Source organism: Drosophila guanche, unplaced genomic scaffold, assembly GCF_900245975.1.
Source record: "Drosophila guanche unplaced genomic scaffold, DGUA_6, whole genome shotgun sequence".
Lineage (NCBI taxonomy): Eukaryota > Metazoa > Arthropoda > Insecta > Diptera > Drosophilidae > Drosophila > Drosophila guanche.
Window position 1 is genome coordinate 2,946,081 of NW_022995743.1, and position 16,438 is coordinate 2,962,518.

The 16,438-nt window shown below is 42.1% G+C and overlaps 4 protein-coding genes across 8 annotated transcripts in view; 2 read left to right on the plus strand and 2 right to left on the minus strand.

Moving 5' to 3' along the window:
* Positions 1–300: 300 nt before the first annotated feature.
* LOC117592564 (WD repeat-containing protein 47) lies at positions 301–2,197 on the plus strand. The gene is made up of 5 exons (XM_034286443.1): positions 301–454; positions 651–811; positions 883–1,285; positions 1,348–1,571; positions 1,646–2,197. The coding sequence occupies exons 1-5, from the start codon at positions 419–421 to the stop codon at positions 1,869–1,871; spliced, it is 1,050 nt and encodes a 349-aa protein (XP_034142334.1). The 5' UTR covers positions 301–418; the 3' UTR covers positions 1,872–2,197.
* Positions 2,198–2,258: 61 nt separating this feature from the next.
* Positions 2,259–10,939, minus strand: LOC117592562 (calcium-transporting ATPase sarcoplasmic/endoplasmic reticulum type). Of its 5 annotated transcripts, none has more exons than XM_034286440.1 (10): positions 10,817–10,935; positions 8,164–8,316; positions 8,073–8,090; positions 7,880–7,962; positions 5,613–7,784; positions 5,440–5,555; positions 5,126–5,362; positions 4,935–5,052; positions 4,738–4,855; positions 2,259–2,449 (listed from the first exon to the last, which is right to left on the minus strand). In XM_034286440.1, exons 2-10 carry the CDS (start codon positions 8,279–8,281, stop codon positions 2,421–2,423), a joined length of 3,009 nt encoding a protein of 1,002 aa, XP_034142331.1. In that variant the 5' UTR covers positions 8,282–8,316; positions 10,817–10,935; the 3' UTR covers positions 2,259–2,420. The 5 variants fall into 5 exon arrangements, with proteins under 5 accessions (XP_034142331.1, XP_034142332.1, XP_034142329.1 ...); XM_034286441.1 differs by lacking the exon at positions 2,259–2,449 and adding an exon at positions 2,813–3,023; XM_034286438.1 differs by lacking the exon at positions 2,259–2,449 and having other exon boundaries at positions 4,379–4,855; positions 8,164–8,311; positions 10,817–10,939.
* A 1,463-nt stretch (positions 10,940–12,402) lies between these two features.
* Positions 12,403–14,768, minus strand: LOC117592563 (digestive organ expansion factor homolog). The gene is made up of 3 exons (XM_034286442.1): positions 14,427–14,768; positions 13,671–14,369; positions 12,403–13,614 (listed from the first exon to the last, which is right to left on the minus strand). Exons 1-3 carry the CDS (start codon positions 14,689–14,691, stop codon positions 12,479–12,481), a joined length of 2,100 nt encoding a protein of 699 aa, XP_034142333.1. The 5' UTR covers positions 14,692–14,768; the 3' UTR covers positions 12,403–12,478.
* A 350-nt stretch (positions 14,769–15,118) lies between these two features.
* The window catches only part of LOC117580809 (probable transaldolase), a 1,744-nt gene continuing 424 nt past the window's right edge, over positions 15,119–16,438 (plus strand). Inside the window, 3 exon segments of the mRNA XM_034267564.1 lie at positions 15,119–15,273; positions 15,844–15,967; positions 16,030–16,437. Coding sequence (XP_034123455.1) covers positions 15,177–15,273; positions 15,844–15,967; positions 16,030–16,437 — 629 coding nt within the window. The 5' untranslated portion in view covers positions 15,119–15,176.

A 16,438-nucleotide genomic window follows, 5' to 3' on the forward strand; every position in this document is an offset into this window, starting at 1 on the left:
AGTCTGGCAAGGTGCATTCCATTTTGATGGCGCCTCTGTGCCAAGAGCCAGCGAATGCACTTTAAATAATGTACACAGGAGTACGTGGGAGACGTATATATCAAAAGGTCTTGTTGCGTTGGTTACATCGCCAAGGCGTAGAGACAAGTTAAACAATTTTGTTTAAATTCTACCAACATTCACATATGTATGTATGTCTCCACGAAGTTGTCATCGTTCCGGCTTGAAAGATCTATAAAAACGTTGCCCAACACTGACCGTCTCTCTCAAAAATAATTAATTGAACCGTAGAGAGTTGTACGACCCATTACCATCGATGGCTGAGGGGGCTTGAACAACATAGACTGGTTCGAAATACCTGAAAATACTCTATTTACTATTACAAATAGTCTGAAAGGTAACGATTACCACATCATTCATGAATTCTGAAGCCAAGGACTTGGATTTACGAAAGGTAAGCGCTTCTTAGGGCCATTTGTTTATTTTGAACACGCAGGCAGTTTGCTGCCTGTTGGCAACAAAAGAATTAAGACACAAAGCCCATAAATATATGCATAAACATACAAATGTGTGGAATGGAATGTGTGGTGTGCATTAAATAAAATAACTGTACAGACAATTAATCAAATTCAATTTCTCTTTGCCAAAAGGGCGATGCAGAACAGCGGCCACACTTCGAGGCAGTGACCACTTTGGCAGACTCGCAGGCGATTCGGAGTGTCGATTTTCATCCAAATGGAAAGTTGTACGCGGTGGGTTCCAACTCCAAGACGTTTCGCATCTGCCAGTATCCACAACTTTCCAAGCTAAGGTAGTATTTGATAAACATTTTACCGTAACGGAATGTGATTAACGAAGAGTAAATATTTATTTTGTTGCTAGAAATGGCCAGCAGGCGGCAGTGTATCCCCCCTCCGTTCTGTGCAAGCGGACGAAACATCATCGAGGATCAATCTACTGCACTTGCTGGTCCAGGGATGGCGAGATAATAGCCACTGGATCAAATGATAAAACCATCAAGTATATGAGATTTAACAACGACACAAACCAGCTGGTGGGTCACGAGATGGAGCTGAATATGCACGATGGAACTGTGCGAGACATGTGCTTCCTGGACGACTCCTCCACAAAGTCCCGCCTGCTAGTGAGCGGTGGTGCTGGTGACTGCAAGATCTACATAACGGACTGTGTTTCAGGAACCCCGTTTCAGGCGTTCAGTGGCCATTCCGGTCATATATTGTCTCTGTTCAGCTGGAACAATGCAATGTTCGTGTCGGGATCACAGGTAATCGTCAAAAATATCCCCATTTATATACCTATGTTATTATAAGCTGATTTCTTGCCCAGGATCAAACGATACGCTTTTGGGATCTTCGTGTAAACGTTTCGGTAAACACCTTGGAGCATGAGCGTAAGGATGGCACACTGGAAAACTCGGCTGTGACAGCCGTTTGCGTGGATCCCACAGGCAGGCTTCTCGTATCGGGACACGCGGATAGCTCGTGCGTACTATATGACATCCGTGGAAATCGGCCAATACAGCGGTTTTATCCACACAGCGCTGAAATAAGGTAATGCCTTTGAATCTCTCGTGCACAGAAACTGTTCTTAAATTTGTAATTTCTCCATTTCTATATTTGTAAAGGTGCGTTCGGTTTTCTCCCTCCGCCTATTACATGCTGACTTGCAGCTACGACAATTCCATTAAGCTCACAGATCTGCAAGGTGATCTGGCACATGAGCTATCCTCCGTGGTGGTGGCCGAGCATAAGGACAAAGCAATTACCATTCGATGGCATCCAACAGAATTTTCCTTCATCTCAACCTCAGCGGACAAAACTGCCACATTATGGGCCTTGCCGCCCTCGTAACGGAGATGTTTCTCCAAATTTCACGGACCACTAGCAAATGCATTAATTTCCTTGTCAATGCTGCATTGTAGCAGAAGGAAGCAATGCATTTGCTGATCAGACTGATCTTATTTATGAAATACACACAGAGCTTGCTCGCGTTACTAATTTAAAACTAGAACTTTACCGATCATAAAATCCGGCCAAAGGCTTTGCAATATGTTACTGGGCGCAATGCAATCGTTATTTAACCCTTTTGGAATTGATAAATAAACAAAATATTCACTTAAAATTACTATTGAGTACCCAAAGTAAAGATAAATAAAAGGAGCAGGCTTTAAGTTTTATATTTTTGGTATATATTTATTTAATCCTTTCTTACTAACCCACAGTTCCATTAATGTTTTACTTTCTAAAGCAAATAATTTTATTTATGTTGGATTCAATGTTGCAGTTGCAAGTAACAGGGCTGGCTTAGCGATTAATACACGAATGATAAAGGTCGAAAAATTTGTCATCCTTCACATTCATTTCCACATTTTCGTATCCGGTTATGGTGCACAAAACCGTTTACCACTTGTCGACGACGGCGTCAGGAACTACATTTAGTGTATATGCAAACAATGGTGACGATTATTACCAGATTGTTTTTTCATTAAATATATATTTAACCGATCAACGCATGAGCAAACCAAAGCTTGACGGGGAATACATAAGTACTGGGTATGGCACTTCAGCGGATTGATTGCAGGGGAGGACCAGGACCAAGTAAGCATCTTCGGGTAGCTCTGGAAATTGGCAGTTTCGGTGGGCATACGCAGATGCAGTGGGCAAGGGGCAGGGTGGGAAATTACATATGTAGACCAGAGTTTCGGATTTCTTGTTTTATTATTTCGTTTTTACGTTTAGATATCTTACATGCTGAATTTCAAATCTGTGTTTTATCTTTGTTCTTTTTTGTGTTCGTTTATGCCATTGAGTGCGATAATGTAATACATAGACCATAATGTACAGTACAGCAACTGTTTGTTCTGCTTCTTTTTTACATTAACCACAAATTTCGGCGCACTCGCGACATAATATAATAACTGCACGTACTTTTCTAAAGCAGGGATGGATTCATTTATGTTATGGTAATTAATCGGGGATCCAACTAATGAAATCTGGGATTGACTGTATAAATAAAATAAACAATATTTCGTTGAGAATGTGTATATTGGTAGGGAGTATTGGGCTGGTATGTAACATCAAGTCGTTGGCACTCAGTTGCCATTGTCGATCGTTCTTCGCACCAACGACGTGCACGTGCAAGCAAAAAAACGTATAAATAGAATTTGCAGCAGACAAGGGGAAGCTTATTTTTGGGGCAGCAGGGAGAGGAAACCGTTGGGCCTGCCCTTTCTTCGGGTTTCGTAGAGCTCAGTTCGGCATGTTTTAGTTTTGCATTATTTATTGAATTAATGTTAGGTAATTGTGTGGGTAATTTTTGTTTAATCAATTCACAGCGTCTCTAATTGTATAACAAAATAAATTATGTATTATGTTAATTTAATTAAGTATTCGCTAAAAAATGCTATAAGGATTACTTAATTCCATACAACTGAGACTGACATAAGTAACACAATTCGATTCAAAGTCAGTTAAAACTTTAAACATGTTCAATATGATTGCTGCACCCACACACTACCCCAAGGGTACCCCAGGATCGTGGTTGTGGTCCCTTTGGGTGTGCATAGAATAGACGAAATATGCCCTAGAAGGTTCCTAAGCATTTGCCTAAATACATACAATACAATGCAAACACAATCTGAAGCCGAGACGAGTCGAGACGATACGAACGTGCCCAATACGATGTCAGCTATTGACTTTATTCAATATCTTTTGCTCAACAAAAATCCTTACAGCTACGGAATGAATTTACCAATATATCAGATTTTGTATATGAAAGTATTATCGAACGCAAAAGGTTGCTATAAGTACATATGTATGTGTTGGATCTTTGAAAATATGAACCACGTTAACCATAGACTGAGTTCAAGTACGAAGAACAGTTAACGAAAAATTAGAATTGATTTCTGACAGGCTAAACAAAAATGCCCACAAATAATGGGTACGGTACGCAAACGTAGCGGGAGATAGTAGATACATTTAAATTTGTTTGTTCTTTTGCATAACTAAACCTACAGATAGATGATTAGTTTGTCAGTTACTCAACGAGGAGACTAATTGTTCAAATTGATTCGTTCTTTTCTGTTCCAAAAAGCTATCTCATTTACAGCGAACATTGCTGACAAGCCAGTAAACATATATATTTTTGGATAAAACCTAACTATTACAATTGAAAAAATATACCCGGGTTTGGAACTCTTATGTATCTACAGCATTGTATGTACAAAAAGCATCCTGCTATATAATTTAATAATATACAAACACAAATATATTGTGTATTTGTTGGATATATACGTGTGTGGTGTGTGTTTGTGTTAGGTGAATCGTTAGGATCATTGAGTGGTTGGTAAAAGTCTGACGCTGTTTGTTCAATGCCAAAGCAGGGTGTGAGTCAGTCGGCGACCCCGTAGTATTTGCAAAGTATCACTAGAGTAGTCTGTAATTCTGTGATACCGGGGAGTGGGTGGAACGGTGGAAATCAGTAATATTTTCGGGAACAATCTTTATATTGGTTATATGTCGTTACGTTAGATATTCATAATTGTGGTTTCTGTTTGTTTTCTGTTTATATTTAGTAACACTTTATACTAGAAATTAGAATAATGAAGTTGGGCTTATGGTTTATCATTATATTCTTAAAGCATCATAGCGTACAGCAGGCCAAAGAAGACAGCCCACATTAACACAATCCCATGCATCTTATATATAGGACTCTCACCATCTGCGATTTTTCTAGCAACAAACTTCAATGTTTCATCTAATAAAACTACAGGAATTGAGAATTTCATCACAGTTATCCATTCCTCTGCAGACAACGGTGTCACTTGGAAGACGGTCTAAAGACGGGGGGGAGAATATAAAGTTTAGTGTTGGTTAGAGTTAGTTTCTTGGTTAGTGTTGTTGAGTGATACTTACGGAGAGGACATCAACGTAAAGAATAACGAAGTGAAGAGTGAAGGAAAGTGCCATCGATCCAATCAGCCACAAGTTGCACCATGGGGGCATGCTGATCAGGGACTGATTCTCAGACAAGCTACACACATAAACGTAGATCCCGTGTCAGCAGTACATAACTATGTGTAATGTTTTTATCAGTTTGTTCTCACCTGTTCATTGCGTTCAACATCTCAATTGTTACGAGTACGGACAGAGCCATGGTCATCGCCTTGGGATCGCTGAAGATCTTGCAGTCGACACCCTTGAACTCGTCGCCGCCACCCAAGCAGGACAGATGGTGAGTGAGTTGCCAGTAGGACAGGCCGGGACCCTCGCTAGAGGCGATGAACCACCAGGCAGCAGCACCAACAGTAGCAGCGCCGACATAGAAACCAATGGCCATGTAGCTATAATTGGTTAAAACAGAGCAAATAAAATATATGTTAGTTGAAGTTCCTTTAATTCCTGATAGAAGATGTCCTACCGGAAGAACAACCAGCCGGAAATGAGACCTTCGTCAGCCTTGCGGGGTGGCTTGTCCATGATGTCCAGATCAGGTGGGTTGAAACCAAGAGCTGTAGCTGGCAGACCATCAGTAACCTAAGGGGAAAGCATGAAGAGCAATGTTCATAGTTAAATTCAAAGACTTTCACTTACCAAGTTGACCCAGAGCAGCTGGACGGGAATCAAAGCTTCGGGCAGGCCAAGAGCAGCGGTAAGGAAGATGGATACGACTTCACCAATGTTCGAGGAGATGAGGTAACGAATGAATTGTTTCATGTTGTTATAAATAGCGCGACCTTCTTCAACGGCAGACACAATGGATGAGAAGTTGTCGTCGGCCAAGACCATTTCGGCGGCAGATTTGGCCACAGCAGTACCGGATCCCATGGCAATACCAATTTCGGCCTTCTTCAAAGCTGGGGCGTCATTCACACCATCACCAGTCATGGCAGAGATCTCGTTCATGCCCTGGAGGAACTCAACAATCTTCGATTTGTGCTGGGGCTCCACACGGGAGAAGAGACGGGAGCGGGCAACGGCAGCCTTCTGTTCCGCGGTGGACAGATCATCGAACTCGCGACCGGAATAGGATTTGCCAGTGGTATCTTCATCCTCAGTGAACACGCCGATTCTGCGGCAGATGGCTTCGGCAGTGGCCTTGTTGTCGCCAGTAATCACAATAACGCGAATACCGGCAGCACGGCAGCGGACAATGGCATCGAAGACCTCCTTGCGGGGGGGATCCAACATGCCGACGACTCCGACGAATGTCAGATTAACCTCATACTGATAGAACTTGGTGGAATCTCCCAAATCCATATCCTCTGGGCGAATGGGGCTATCAGCAACAGCGAGAGCCAGGCAACGCAGGGTGTCGCGTCCAGTACCGTACTGTCCAGTCAGAGCCAGAATCTTGGCCTTCAGCGCCGATGTCAGTGGCACCTTGCTTGTGCCGACACGTGCGTGTGTGCAGCGATCCAGCACACCCTCGGGAGCTCCCTTGACGAAGAGTTTGGGGCCAGTACCCAGTTTGGAGGCCTTCAGGGGTGTGCAGTACGAGGACATGGATTTACGATCGCGAGAGAACTCCAGGGTGAATTCCTTCTTCCACTTGGTCTCGATCTCACCGCGAGCGGCAATGGCGTTGGATCGGCGATCCAGACCAGACTTGTTCACATTGAAAGCGTTCAGTTTCTCGGCCAACACAATCAGAGCAGTCTCGGTGGCCTCACCGACCTTCTCGAAGCAAGCCTTGAACTCATTGTAATCGATGGCGGAGTCGTTGCACATGATGCAAATGGTTGCCAGTTCCTGGAGCGCCTCGTAGTCACCGGCCTTCACCCTCTGGCCGCCCAAGAAGAGCTCGCCAATTGGCTCGTAGGTGGATCCTGTCAGCTCAAACTCAAGGAAGCTGCTGTCATTGCCCTCGACCTTCTCGAAGATCATCATGCGGGAAACGGACATCTGGTTGGTGGTGAGTGTGCCGGTCTTATCAGAGCAGATGACGGAGGTGCAGCCCAAGGTCTCGACGGATGGCAGGGAGCGCACGATGGCATTCTTCTTGGCCATGCGGCGTGTGCCCAAAGCCAAGCAGGTGGTAATAACGGCGGGGAGACCCTCTGGGATGGCAGCGACAGCCAGGGCGACAGCAATCTTGAAATAGTAGATGGCACCCTTGATCCAGGAGCCACCGTGGGCGGGATCGTTGAAGTGTCCAATGTTGATGGCCCAGACAGCGACGCAAATGACGGAAATAACCTTGGACAACTGTTCGCCGAACTCGTCCAGTTTCTGTTGCAGTGGTGTCTTGATCTCTTCAGTCTCCGACATTTCGGTACGGATCTTACCGATAGCAGTGCACAGTCCAGTGCCAATTACGACGCCACGGGCCTTGCCAGCGGCCACGTTGGTGCCGGAGAACAGAATGTTCTTTTTGTCCTGGTTGACGGCACGTGGATCGGGAATAGCATCGGTGTGCTTAATAACCGACACAGACTCGCCGGTGAGGATGGACTGATCGATTCTGATGGTGGTGGAGTAAATGTGGGTTAGGCGAATATCGGCGGGGATCTTGTCACCGACAGACACCTCGACCAAGTCTCCGGGCACAATCTCTTTCGCCCTGACCTTCTGGATGCCAGATTTGTCTTGGCGGACCACCTTGCCCATCTCTGGCTCATACTCCTTGAGAGCCTCAATGGCGGACTCGGCGTTCCTTTCCTGCCATACACCAACCACCGCATTAGCTATCAGAATAAGTAAAATAACTAAGGGCTCTACAAATGCAGTGAACGTCTCTTCATGTTCTTCAAATAGCGCCAATACCTGTGATTAAATAAAACGATAGCAAAGTTTAGTTGCGTATCGGAATCGTGTGTGTAGAGCAGAGATTACACAACTCCGAAATTTCGTAGACTTACAAATGAAATGATGGCTGCCAAAAGCAAAATCTTCACTAGAAGATCGTCGAACTGCTCTAAAACTAATTGCCAAATACTCTTTCCTGCGAAATATAAAACAATTGGTAAACGTGAATGACATTAGTGGACGTTGTTCGTTATCATGATCGTGAGCGCGCATTGCACTCGATCTGATTTGATATTGACTGCGCACCTTCCTCAGTTGGCAATTCTGAAATGATAAAGAAGTGAATGCAGGTGAGTCAGTGTTGCTTATGTTATTTATATTGAACAATTGTAATTACCGTTCGGTCCATATTTCGCCTGGTTAGCCTTGATCTGCTCAAGGGTAAGACCGCGCTCTCCGTCTGTACCGAAGAAGTTCAGAGACTGTTCGACGGTTTTTGAGTGACCGTCTTCCATTTTGATTTGTTATCCTCTTCGTTCAGTAGCCTTCACTTCATGTGATTGGATGATGTGTAGAGATTGAAAATGAAAACAAAGCCAAGTATTTTATTAGTTTCTGATAATAGGTTGTGTGCTGTGTGCTGACAGGAATAGTAATTGGGAATAAATATCAATATGCATATGCCTACGCAAGTGTGTTCAAATGCAGTTAAAACTGCCTCATTAGATTTCGTATGTATGTATGTATGTGCATGCGAGCATGTACAAACGTATGTACCTAAATACGTACATACATACATACATACCTTCTCATCTGTGCAAATAATGTACGCTTGAACATACATACGTCCATACGTATGTATGTGTGTACATCTCTACTGTAGAGTAAATATGCAAATTCATAGACATTCGGGTAAAGTAAATGAAAAGGGGGAGGCTGGGAGGCTTGGACCAGTTGCGACGTTTAGTGGTCGAGCAACTATTACAATTTAATTAAGTACTAATTAAGAGTTTGTAAGAACATTGGCATTACCGCGCTCGTGCCAGACTAGTCTAATCTCCACTTATGAGATTCACACACGTGTCACTTTGCACAACAGAGTTTGCCAAGATCGCCAACACGGAGATGGATTCCTTTATGTGTGTATTGATTCAGTACAATTCATATACAACAACGCACTGCGTGTTCAGTACTGTATTTTCACAACTTTTTATATATTATACGCCATGGCGCTTTTTTTTCTAAAATGCTTCTGATAATATTGCACTATCGGCGTTCGTGTTTCACCTGGCGACTATGACACGACATTTATTGGCAGCAGGGTTGCATGTAACCAGTCACTTATGACCATATCGATAGTGCGGCAATCGCATTATTATATTTGCATGTACCTGATTATTCAGTTTTTTATTAATATACTAAAAAGAATTTGATGGAATCAAATTAATTTGTTGGTTCTCCGACAAAAGAAGCCAGAACGAGCCGAGTCGAGCCACTACTGTCAACTGAAACACACAGCAGGGAGCTTGCACCTCTACCCAACACTGTTCTTTCGCGCTCTTTCACATTCAAAAAACTCAGGTCTCAGCAGAGCAGAGACATTTCATTTCATTTCACTTTTGAACAATTAAAACGAGACATGACATCCAGAACAGGACCGTGGACTAGATATACATCAGGCGATGCGGAAAATTTTGAACCGGATCCAACAATTTGAATATTGTTTGGATTATGTGAGAATATTTACGAGGCACATTCGAATTCTAATTATATACATGTCACATGTGTCAAACTCTAACGGTATTTCGAAAGTTACAGTTTTGACGTTAATTTAGAATTAATAATTCATATTTGAGAGATTTCTAATTTGCACAAATGTGCCTGGCTAAAACGTATTTCTATATGTGTTTCTAAATTATATACACATAAGTATGTATTGGTCTATATATTCCGTTTATACATACATGAAATGTGCATGTATGGGTCTATACGTGTGCATTATGGAGCAAAAAAAATTGCCTCTGGCCGAGATGGGCTAAAAATAGCAACCTAGCACCCGAAAAATACAAGCTTAATTTTGAACACACATTATGTACATATATAAATATGTACTGGGAACACATAAATAAGTATGAACATACAGACATAAGCTCATATGTACTGGGAAACGATCGTAGGGTGGACTTTTATGTACATAAATATGTGTGTCTTTAGGCATAAGTATATTTTTACGGCTCAAGATATTTCTGAGCATTCTGATGGATGTCGACAAGTGTAGAGGGGAGCTGCTCTCCTCGACATGAAATCTCTGATTCCGATTGACAGTTGGACAGCACAGGTCTGCTAATGAATTGTATAATTATCTATGTACAAATCTATTATCCTTTCGGCAGAGAATATCTTACGTGGGTCCACAGCCTTGTCGGTGCCTATTATTTAATCATTTCAGTAAGAGAACGATATGAAATGAGGTGAAATGACATGTCTGTATGTACATGATGGTGTAAAAACGTAGCATGCATACAGTGTTCCGTTCCTATTCGCCATAGGGGCTGACACAACTGTTGCATAATCAGTTTTTCTATCACAGATCTGCCCCATGCTATGCTATGTAGGACGACACAAGTGAAAACTTTAGAGCAGTGTATCTATTTGGGCATTGGTGACTGTGCATTGGTATTGGTGACATTCAAATATTTCAATATGACTACGGAGGTCGAGGTTGTTCACGATTTGTCCTCTTTACGGACTATTCCCAATGGATGGATAGCTGTAGGCGAGGGGTTTCAACTAGTAAACTTATGACTAAAACTGTGGAGACACTTTCAAACACCAACTCTCAAGTGTAAGTACGGTACGGTACGGGTGTATGTAGGTAATTTATATAAATTGTTGAATTTTCCATGATTTTAGGCGCGCGGTTGAACATTTTTACATTTTGGGAGTTTTTTTTTCTTTTTGGATTTGGTTTTTCTTTTTATATAGAGAGTTTGGAGTAAAATCACTAATTATTTTGTTTGGAATTGTTGCAAAAAATCAACAAAACTTACAATTATTATTCTTAGTAAAAATTCCGTTATTATATAATAAATTTATTTGAGTCGGAAGACCAAGAGCTAACACAAAGATCGCGCTATTATAACGATCAACGGCAACTGAACGCAAGGAGAACGCTGCTTGATGAGAGTGTCTATTTGAATTACAAAATTCATATATTTTGGCAAAATTCCCAAAACTACATACACTCTCTATTTTGGCCCGGGAAAATACTTTTAGCACGCACAAACTGTTGAGCACTTACCACCTATCCGATTGTTGGCGGTTGTCGGTTCTCGGTGCTCGTGTTTGCTTCTGCTCCGCTCGGATCGATCTCGCCGAAGGAAAATACTAATATATTATCTAGATATACGTTGGTAGACACAGATACATATAGGCACATCCATATGGCTGGGCTATGTCTGTATGTGGATACCACAGCACCAACGCGTGCTCTGCTCTGCTCAAAGACACGAAGCGAAGCAGCCGTGTGGGGCATACATGATCATCAGTATTTGTGAGTGCACGTGTGTCTGTTTAATATTTAGAAATCATTATTTATAAACTCTGCCCCGTGAATCGTAGTATGCTAGTCCAAAGCGTTTGACACACACAGAATTTCGCTGGATAGCCAGCGACTCTGGATTTATCAATGGAATTGTTTCCGAACAGTCAAGTTCACTGTTAACTTTATCAAGAAACCCCATTGGCTATAAACAATACAATCGAATTACTCGTAGCACATCCAAATATGGATGTTTATCATACATGAACATTATTTTCCGGTACTGTAGATAGCACACCCAGAGTCGGAACAATTATAAGAGTATGCGCGTTCCGGATATTTCTGCTTTTTCCTTTTAGTTTCGCCAGAGACTGGCAGCCGTCGTTTAGCCGCTTAAAAATAGTCTTGTAATGCCTTTATGGCCTCTCAAAAAGTTGGCAAGAGCACAATCGCTCTCCGCACATGTTCCTTTCTGTATTATATCCGCCTTCTGCAGCACCTATAACAAAATTTCAGAGAGCACCCATAAATATGCATTTGTCTTCGATTTTACCTTTTCATATATGTGCATATACATATATGGACACTATTTTGTAAACTACCTGAATAACTTACGAGTTATAAATATGCACAGGTCAGGGTCACGGCTCAACTCTGGCACTAATCCTAATTTCTCTTGTACTTATTGGATAATATTTTGCATGATTTATATAAACGATACAAGTATAATCATTGTTACATTATATATATGTTACCAACTCTTACAACTTCATATCGCAAATGATCCTTAAAGCGCTTTGTCTTAGAAAAGGTATTATCTAATTTCCGACTACAATATAATTATTTTACAATGTTTGCACAAGTTGGAATTTTCTATACAATTATTGTTTGTATTCTTTGACTCGAGAGATTACAATTGTGTTATGTAACAATTGCACTCGCAGTTTGCTTTGAAAATAAACGAGCAAAGGTGTGTGTAGCTCTTGTAGACAAATTTTCTAATATAAGTCTTGGCGAAATGTCCTTCCCCGCGAACATGCATTTCCGCCTATAAATATATTCAATGCAGTGTGCCATTATTCCAATAGATAATAATTTTCGTTTTGCAATGACACATATATTTTCATTAAACGAATATGTACAAACGTTCATTGTGTAAGGTCTGAGCTATTTATGTCTTGGTCGAAAAGAGGTAGGAATCTTTTTTCCCCGTGGTCAACTTAAGCGCATTCTCGCTTCCAACGACGTTGCTCAGACTCAGAAGATCATATTTTGTATACAATATACTGACACTCATTTCATCTCCAAAGCCATCTCGCGGATTCTGGTTGGATTCGAGCATCAGATTGATGAGCTCCGAGTAAAAGTGCGGAAAGTTGGGCGGCTGGTACATAATTAAATTTCGTATACCCTTGATTCGGGTGCGTCGAAAGAAGTGAGCCCTTTCCGAATAGAGCAGCACAGACGCTCCGCTGTGGAAGAATATGTCTCTCGCCCGGGAAATCTTTTCCTTCTTTGTGTATTCGCTGATCTGCACAAAGCTAATCATATCTGTTTTGAACTGATTGCGTATGCGCACAAAGTCGAAATAGCTGGGCACGTACAGCATACAATGCGAGAAGCCGGGCTTACTAAACTGGGGCATTATGTGCTTGACAAAATGCTGAAAGCGATCATCAAATGAGGACTCTACATTGGTGCAGTTGATTCGGCGGAAAACTTGCTGAATTGGCGTGATGACATTCCGGATATCGCCATGTTCCACTAGATTTGTGATCCGCACTTTGCCTTGGTAGTTTTGACACTTGCTGTTGAGCACTGCCCGAAATTCAGGAAGTTCGTGGGATGAGAAAAATAAGGTTTGGCGGTAGAAGCTGGATGCTCCGCTCAGACACCAAGTCCGAACACGTTGACAATTGGTGTCCGGCAGCTTCTGTGGCTGCAGATGAAGGTGGTCCAGCGAGTGCAGAAGATTCTCCCAGTTCTGAGCGAGGAAAAGCTCCGCTTGGTCGATTATGAGCAGCTCAATTGAGTTTAGGAAGTCAAAGTCACTCTCCTTGTCCGTGACAAGCATTCGCAGTCCCAGCGGAGAGGCGATCAATATGTCTGAGGCGTTCATATCGGAAAACAGAGAAACGGCTTTCTTTGTGAAGCGCAATCCAATTTTAAAGTTGTCATCTGTGTTTCCACTGAATGTTTGCTCATAGTCGAATGGTTTTGGGTTCGTTTTTGGGAAGTATATCGTATTTCCCGAGTAGTCTTGAACGAACCGCTCATAATTTGCCATTGAATTTTTCCGGGCTTGATCTGCAAAGTAAATAATCGCTGAGTTTTTGCCTTTGTCTGTAGCTCGCATTTCTTACCATCTTGAATGCCAAATAGTAAGTCTCCGATAAGCTTAACAATCTTTAAGGCTGACTCTCTGAAGGGCACAATAAAAAGCACCTTCATCCGCTTGAGTCCCTGGTCTCTAAATGTCTCCGGTATTGAAATTTCATTCGGTGACAACTTTAGTGACTTGGCGAGTGCCGCCACTTTCTCATTATTACGCAGAATCAGGGATCTTACCTTCAGCATGTGGTTCAGCGCATGCAGGCAGTACATGTACCGAATCTCTTCGGCATTGCTGTGTGTTCGGTGGGGATAGTACAGGTCCTGATAGTTGTTCGCAATATGAAAGAGCTCAGATTGTAGCGCAGAAAGGGGATATGCAACCTTGGCGCATATGGACATTTTGACCTCCAACTTTTGGAGATCAGAGGAGTTGGAAATGTCACTCGGTGGACTGCAGTCGGGATTTTGGGCATTCGCATCTAGTTGCGGAATCTCAAACTTTAGATTTCCCACTGCCGGCCAACTGCTCTTGATCAATGTGGCATCCTTACGCGAGATCAAATCGTTGATATTTTCTGCTGATAGATCGAAATCGAATCGCTTCGAAAACGAATTGTACGAATCAAAGTCATCATGCGTTTGGACAGGAGTCTTGCTCTCTTTCTCAACTGTTTTCACTGGTTCAGGCAACGAGGTACCGTCGCTTTCGTTTGTGCTGAGAAGGCGGCCTGCAAAAACGATTTGTAGTCAAGGACAATGCTTGGGAAATATAATTATTGACATACTCGTTTGTACGCTGTTGAATCCATTCACCAGCTGCTCATAGAATCCAGTTTGGTCGACATCGTTTTGCAATTCGGGCAGCAGATCTGCTACAGGCTCAAAGGAGTTGTTCCCTGTCAAGGCCGGGAGTCGTTCCTTTCTGTGCGACTCCTCCATTTGCTTGCTTCTCTGTATGTAGCTGTAGTTTTTCGAAAATTTCTCATTCTTGCGAACGGGGGCCACCTGCCGGTATGGCTTAGCCTTATGTTTCGTGTGTTTCTGCTTCATGTTAACCTCCTGGCAAACAATTTAAAACAGTTCAATTAAAAACGTGCACGTGCGATTCTAATAAACATAAACATATGTTTTCAGCGTTGTATCGATAGCACATACTGATGGTAGAAAAGTGGGCACGCTGTTGTGAATGGAACTAGATTAAGTATGAAAATGAAATGCTGATGCTCTTTTAACCTTATTTTGCAATCAATCGAAAAAAAATTAGTCATGAAAACCATCCAATCTTGTGGAGAATTGGTGGATAATCCGAGTAAAAATACAGATTTAAAGCTGAGAGTCTTAACTAGCTGGTAATATTAAACAGAAGATCGAAGTCGAGGAAAATGATTTTATATTTACGGTATATTTGAAAAATGAGATGGTATATTTCGGTTCATTTTTGAGGGTCTGACGGTATATTTGACCGATAATTCCACGGTCACACTGCAGAAGAAATCGGCGGAATTTGTGGATTTTTTTTTATTTTAATTTCTGGAATGGGAAGCGATCGCACGTCGAAAAAGCTCAAGATGTCGGTTCTACAACAACTTAAACAAGTCACTACAATTGTGGCTGACACCGGCGACTTTGAAGGTACATACTTAAATACATTCAAATACAAGATAAGTTTTGTTTTATCGGAATTTCGGTGAGGTTAAAAGTTCATTTAAAGCTGAGTTTGATCACACGTACGCACACATACGATAATAACTAGACCATGCTTTCTGAAGTATCTAAATGTTATGCTGTACAGGAGTTGGTATTCATACAAATGTATGTACAAACATACATATATAAATGCATGAGGAACATCTTTCTATTCGAGTTGCTGTTATCTTCTTTTGTGAAGATCAAATAAAAGTGAAAAGCAGAATTCAACCTGACTTTAGTTTGACCTTATGTGCATACGTGTGTTTGAAATGTGACCGCTGTGGTGATAAGGTTCAAATATACAAATGCTACATTCATATGTGAGTGGCAATGAATTGTCAAGGATTTGTTTGTGTAAAATGAAAGTCAGCTGGCCTGTGGTTTTTGTTAAAACTGGTTTAAAGGCCGTTCTAACAACAGTCTGAAAAGTAAAAAAGATACCTGCCTTCTATGCAAATTTGTTTGCAATAAACTCCACTGCTAAGCAAACTTGACATTTTGTTTTATTTTTAGCCATCAACATCTACAAGCCAACTGATGCCACGACAAATCCTTCGCTTATTCTGTCGGCGTCGTCCATGCAGCGGTACCAGCCCTTGGTGCAGAAGGCCGTGGATTATGCAAAGAGCCAAAAAGGGTATAAACTAATAGAATATTGCTTACGCTCGCAAATGACTAAGCTCTGCAATTTATTTTCAGGTCTTTGAATGATCAAGTTGCCGAGGCAATGGACTATTTGTGCGTGCTGTTCGGAACAGAGATTCTGAAAGTTGTACCTGGACGTGTGTCCACCGAAATCGATGCCCGACTATCATTCGACACAAAGAACAGTGTGGCGAAGGCATTGAAGCTGATTAAGCTATACAAATCCGTTGGCATCGAAAAGGAGCGAATCCTAATCAAATTGGCATCCACCTGGGAGGGAATCAAGGCGGCAGAGATTTTGGAGAACGAGCACGGTGTGCACTGCAACCTTACCCTTCTCTTCTCCTTCGCGCAGGCAGTGGCATGCGCAGAGGCTGGCGTCACCCTTATCTCCCCCTTTGTGGGCAGGATACTGGATTGGTATGTGGCTAACACGGAAAACAAGAAATTCGAGCCTCTCAAG